Here is a 6449-nt window from a genome sequence, read left to right as displayed (position 1 = left end):
TCCGCCGGAAGCCGGAGTTGTCCGCGAAATCTCAGATCCGAGTTCCGGGCGGTAGTTCCCCGGGAGGTCCTGGGTGGGCACTCTGCGGGCCTGGGTGAAGATGGCTTGTGCCGCCGCTCGGTCCCCGGCCGACCAGGACAGGTGGGTCCTGAGAAGGGGTGCTGCACCGCCCTCCCCATCCCCGAGAAAGGCTGGAGGGTGGAGCTTGGCTCCGGCCCCAGGCTCCGGGCCTCTTCCAGGTGTTGGTTCCTCCGGGTGCCCAGCAGCTCCAGGCTTTTCGTAGTGTCCCCGAAATTCCGACTCTAGATAGCTCCCAGTCTGCCTGCACCTGAGACAAAGGACTTTGGGTGCTACGTGGACAGGACATTAAATAACAGACTCACAAAGTGAGAAATGTGTTCTTTTCATTGTTAGGTTCAGAAAGGCACGTTTGGGTTCTTCCAAGTGTTCTGATACTTCTGATGGCGTGGTTTCTGAGAGCAGGCTCCACCCACAGGAACTTGATAGCCAGCTGTGTCTAACTGAACGGTGAAGGCATTGTTTTGGTTTGGTTTTAAACCTTCTCTAATAAGTGATGTTATTTTCCATCTGGGGTAGTAAACTAAAGTTTGCTTTTTAAGTAAGTTAAGTACAGGGGAGGCAATTTAAAGAAAAAATATTAAGCAAATAATAGGCGTGCTGGCTATCCTGATGATGATGAAAGAATGAATGAAATTTTGGCAATACTGCTCTAGTAATACTAGCTGTGCTTCTTTCTGTGGCAGGTTCATTTGTATCTATCCTGCTTATTTAAATAACAAGAAGACCATCGCGGAGGGGAGGCGAATCCCCATAAGTAAGGTAGGGTTTGCCTGTTGTTTTTTAAACCAAGGTTATGACAATCTTGCCCTTATAATAAAGGAAATGAAACTGTAGCATTATATGATATTATATAACTCAACTCCAGAATGCATTTGAGTTATTAAACAAGACTTAAGGAGAATTTTTTTTTTTTTTTAAGATTTGTTTATTTGAGAGAGAGTAAGAGGGGGGCAGGGATGGGGGGAGAGAGAGAGAGAGAGAATCCCAAGCAGACTCCCCATTGAGCGGCTCCATCCCACCACCCAGAGATCATGAGCTGAGCTGAAATCAAGAGTCCGACCCTTGGGCGCCTGGGTGGCTCAGTCGGTTGAGCATTTGTCTTTGGCTCAGGTCATGATTCCAGCGTCCTGGGATCGAGTCCCGCATTGGGTGCTTCTCCCTCTCCCTCTGCCTCTCTCTCTCAGTCTGTCTCTCATGAATAAATAAAATCTTAAAAAAAAAAAAAACAGAGTCTGATTATTAACAGACTGAACCACCCAGGTGCCCCAAGACTTGCAGAGAATTTAGATGTGTTGAGTTCTATAGTTTATGTCCATAATCTTTTTTTTTGAGGGGTAAAGTTTAAAATTAATACTCCTAAAAAGTAGGTGTTATAGTTTGAAAAAAATATGATTTCTCCCTTGTACTGTTTGAATGGGAAAATTCAAGTTCTCAGTTGGCATGGTGACTTGTTTGGAACGTGCCTAATGACAAGCGAAGGGTCTTTGTAGCTTTTTATTTATTATTTTTTAAGATTTTATTTATTTATTTGACAGAGACATAGCGAGAGAGGGAACATAAGCAAGGGGAGTGGGAGAGGGAGAAGAAGGCTTCCCGCAGAGCAGGGAGCCCGATGAGGGGCTCGATCCCAGGACCCTGGGATCATGACCTGCACCGAAGGCAGATGCTTAATGACTGAGCCACCCAGGTGCCCCTGTAGCTTTTTATTTTCAAAATTGATGTCATATTCTGTTTTTTAAGAGTTACTTAAATTTTGTAATCTAACAACAGATTCAAGGTAACTTGGCCTAAAGCAGTGCATTATTTTTGTGTTATTTAATGTCTCCCATTTTGCTGTTTAAATATATCTAAAGGAAAGTCTCCTCTGCTGCCCCAGGGTAAAAGAGACTACCAAAGCACTCATTCAGGAAAATGCCTGACATCAAGCCACTGTGACAGAGGCCTCTGGTAGCAAGCTCTCACATAATTTGGAGAATAACTGAATTGTTTTTTAACTTTATTGGTGTACAGCATACACACAGAAGTATACATAAGTCTGAAGTGTCTATCTTGATTAACCTTTACAAACAGAATACACATGGGTAACCAAGCAACCAAAATAAAAAAAGAAAGCTCGATCAGCACGCAGGAAGATTCCTTTGTCTCCTCACAGTCACTTCCCCCACCACGTAGACTCACACACAAGGATAACCGTATCCTGACTTCCAAAGCAATAGATTACTTTTGCTTGTTTTAAAACTTTATTTAAAAGGCATTATACACTATGTACTTTTGTATCTGTCTTTTTTCACTGAACTTTAAGCTTAAATTTATTCACATTTGTTAGTGTAGTTTGTTAATTTTCATTGCTGTGTAGCAGGGTTTCTCAACAGCAGCACCATTGACATTTTGAGCCAGGTAATTCTTTGTGATCAGGGCTGGTGTGTGCATTTTAGGTTGTTTAGCAGCATCTTCAGCCTCTACCCACGAGATACCAGTGCCTTACCTGACTCCTGTGACAATTAGAAATGTCTCCTAACATTGCTAAATGTCATGGGGCAGAATTGCCTTGCTGAAAACCACTGCTCTGTAGTACTGAATTGTATAAATATATCACAGTCCATCCTACCATTGATGGATAATTGGGTTGTTTCTAGTTAGAGGCTGTTATATATATTACTGCTGTCAACATTCTTGAGTTTTTCTTCTAGGAAACATGTATTTTTTTTTAATTTATTTATTTGACAGAGAGAAAGACTGTGAGAGAGGGAACACAAGCAGGGGCAGAGGGAGAGGGAGAAGCAGGCTTCCTGCCAAGTAAGGAGCCCAATGCGGGGCTTGATCCCAGGACCCTGGGATCATGACCTGAGCCGAAGGCAGACACTTAACAACTGAGCCACCCAGGTGCCCCATAGGAAACATATTTTTGTATTGTTCTTGGATATGTACGTAGAAGTGGAATTGCAGAGCCATAAAGAATGCATATGTTTAGCTTTAGTGGATACTACCAAACAATTTTCTGAAGTGGTTGTATCTATAATAGTTGTTTAGTCAGTATTCATTGAGCACCTACTATGTTCCAAGCATCATTCCAGATACTTGGGAATATACAGATAAACAGAACAGTCCCTGCCTTTGTGAAGTGTATGTTCTGTTGAAAGGGAGATGGACACACAGTATGAATCAGTGTTATTCCTGTACTTTTAAAAATTACAGTGGAAACAACCATACCTAGTGACAAAGGAAATCTAAGGTTTTGATAACTGTTGTCATCCTCATATTTGAAATGATTTACACAACAATATAGTAGTATCCACTGAAGGTAAGCTATTTAGTGTTTTTGTTTTTAACTGTTCAGGCTGTTGAAAATCCTACAGCTACTGAGATTCAAGATGTGTGCTCAGCAGTTGGACTTAATGTATTCCTTGAGGTAAGAGGGTTCTTTCTTCACTATTTTTCCTACTGAATCTCATTGATGTAACAACTTTTTAAAGCCTGTTTTTTTTGTGTGTTTTTTTGTTTTTTGTGTTAGAAAAATAAAATGTACTCTAGAGAGTGGAATCGTGATGTTCAGTACAGGGGCAGAGTCCGGGTCCAGCTCAAACAGGAAGACGGCAGCCTCTGTCTCGTACAGTTCCCATCACGTAAGCTTTTTTAAAAAATGAACAAACAAAGTTTGGCAACAGGGTATTCCTCTACTCTGCAAAAAACATTCTAAAACTGACCCCTTTGAAAGGTAAAAATAATAATTTGCATTCTGCAGATGAATTTAGGAAAGGACTACTGCTGAGGAGAGGAAAACAGTGGTTCTCACGCCTTTTAAGCTAGGGACCTCTGAGAATGTGATGAAACCTAATCGTCTGTCCAAAAAATTTGTTTTGTGAACTTCTTATAAACCTCTGGAAGTCTGTCATTACTCTCAGGTTAAGAGTGTAGAATTATTGAGTGGTCAGATGTTAATTGCCATTTCAGATCCTAGAGGACTTTGAGGCCTGTTAATAATTTCTATCATTAATTTAAAAGCCATACTGAGTGAAAACAGCAAAAGAAATGCATAGTGTGGTACCACTTCGGTACATTTAAATACAAAATGTTACTGTTTATTGATGTATATGTAATATTGTTTATTGATATTATATATATAAATTTTATTTAATGGACTGGAAGAAAACCCCAGTCTTAAAATAGTAGCTAACCTAATGATGATGAGCAGGGAGTGGGGAGTGGGGAGTGGGGCACAGGAATGGTGGTCAGAGAAGACTAACATTATCTCTAGTGTTTTATTAAAAAAAAACAGTAACCAAATATCAGTATTGCAAAATAATTAATTCTGGGTTTGGGGAAGATGCACATGATTCTTTTCTGAATTCTTTATTTCTAAAAACTGTAATTTTTTAAATGGAACTGTTATTTTTTCTCTTGTCACAATAACCCCAAGCTGACAACTAAATGGTATTTATTTATTTATTTGTTTGTTTGTTTGTTTGTCAGAAAGAGAGAGCGAGCACAAGCAGGGGGAACGGCAGGCAGAGAGAGAAGCAGGCTTCCCGCTGAGCAGGGAGCCCAGTGCGGGGCTCGATCCTAGGATCCTGAGATCATGACCTGAGCCAAAGGCAGACACTCAACCAACAGCCACCCAGTGTCCGCTAAATTAAAATACATTGGTTTTTCTTTTTTTTTAAGATTTTATTTATTCATTATGTCAGAGCGAGAGAGCACAAGCAGGGGGAACAGCAGGCAGAGGGAGAAGCAGGCTCCCCGCTGAGCAAGGAGCCTGGTGTGGGACTCGATCCCAGGACCCTGGAATCATGACCTGAACCGAAGGCAGACACTTAACTGACTGAACCATCCAGGCATCCCTAGATTGGTTTTTCTATGCTAAAACCTGTCCAGATTGGTAGATATTTCTAGAAACAAGATTTTGACTCTGGAGTAACAGGTAGTATGTTACGGTGTATTTCTTCTTCTCTTGGACATCTTCCTTTACTATTTCTTAAAAGTCAAAAGACAGGGAAGCCTGGATGGCTCAGTTGGTTAAGCATCTTCCTTTAGCTCAGGTCATGATCCTAGGATCCTGGGATCGAGCCCTGTCTCCGGTTTCCTGGTTAGGGGGGAGTCTGCTTCTCTCTCTCCCTCTACCCCCTCCCCCACTTGTGCTTGCTCTCGCTCTCTCAAATAAATAAATAAAATCTCAAAAAAAAAAGTCAAAAGACAAATCAAGAGACAAAAAACTTTTAACTTGACCAGTAAATAAACTGTAAGTAAAAATTACAGTTGAAAAATGTTGCTCCCAGTTTCCAATAAGAAAAAAGTAAGAAAGTAAAAAGGGAAAAACTAAGGGGCTCTGTGTGTTGAAAGTAGCTACTAGATCTGGAGGAGGTAGTTAGTGCACAGAGCAGGGTACCTGTACACATTAAATCATCTGGGCATGTGAGTAATATCTTTTGTAGCTTGATAACATTGGTTTTTTGTTATAAGATGGAGCGGCCCTGTGTTTCTTTAGCTTAAGATATAATGATATCCTGACTCTGTTTCCAGATTGTTGTATTTAGACTTACTCTCCTTTGATCTTGAAGTCAATTATAGAACCAGGACCAAAATTTGTGTTTCAAATAAAGTGTTTTAAGTTTTGATTTTGTTCAGTTAAATATTTCAGTATTATTCTTAGCACATTTTCTCCAGGAAAGCTCCCACTTGAGTAAGTCATGTCTTTGTAGTGTTTTTTTGTTTTGTTTTGTTTTGTTTAAATCCTTGTCATTTTCCTGATGTGATTTTCAAGTTAATGAGCTTGTTTGTCTTATTCCTTAGATTGTACACTAAGCCTAACTTCTTGTTCCTAGGTAAGTCAGTAATGTTGTATGTAGCAGAAATGATACCCAAACTAAAAACAAGGACACAAAAAATAGGAGGTGGTGACCAAAGTCTTCAGCAAGGAGAGGGAAGTAAAAAAGGGAAAGGAAAGAAGAAGAAGTGACCGGATATGAGTCAATCAAGTCTGTGGTACTACTGTGATAGACAGTGAATGAAGGCTTCTAATTTATATCTCAGAAATGGAAGCTTTTTATTTGCATCATTTAACCGAACTATGGACATCTCTGCCTCCCAGCTTCAGCATCAGAGTTGACAATGAAATAAATATACATCAGAAGTTTGCATCTAGCTTTTATGTAGTATAAAGGAAATTTTTTTTGCCTTTCAACACAGAGTTTTTGTGGAAGAAAGAAGCATATTTTTAAATGGACAATGGACTCTACCATAAGTTACTTGAAATCCTGTATCTGTCCTGTGTGTAAACATGTTTCAGATAAATGAGTTCAATTAAAGATTTGAAATACACATTTTCTTCAGCATTTAAGTTAATGAAATAAAATTTGACTTTTGTGGCTTTT

General features: G+C 39.9%; 1 protein-coding gene across 1 annotated transcript; it reads left to right on the top strand.

Annotated features, from left to right (window-relative positions):
• On the top strand, positions 1 to 6449 carry SRP19 (signal recognition particle 19). Its single transcript, XM_035015452.1, has 5 exons — positions 1 to 141; positions 765 to 840; positions 3419 to 3490; positions 3593 to 3704; positions 5901 to 6449. The coding sequence occupies exons 1-5, from the start codon at positions 101 to 103 to the stop codon at positions 6032 to 6034; spliced, it is 435 nt and encodes a 144-aa protein (XP_034871343.1). The 5' UTR covers positions 1 to 100; the 3' UTR covers positions 6035 to 6449.

Source organism: Mirounga leonina, unplaced genomic scaffold (genome assembly GCF_011800145.1).
Source record: "Mirounga leonina isolate KUSES-001 unplaced genomic scaffold, KU_Mleo_1.0 Mir_104, whole genome shotgun sequence".
NCBI lineage: Eukaryota > Metazoa > Chordata > Mammalia > Carnivora > Phocidae > Mirounga > Mirounga leonina.
The sequence above is the reverse complement of the archived record's forward strand: the minus strand, read 5'-3'. Positions and strand labels throughout refer to the sequence as shown.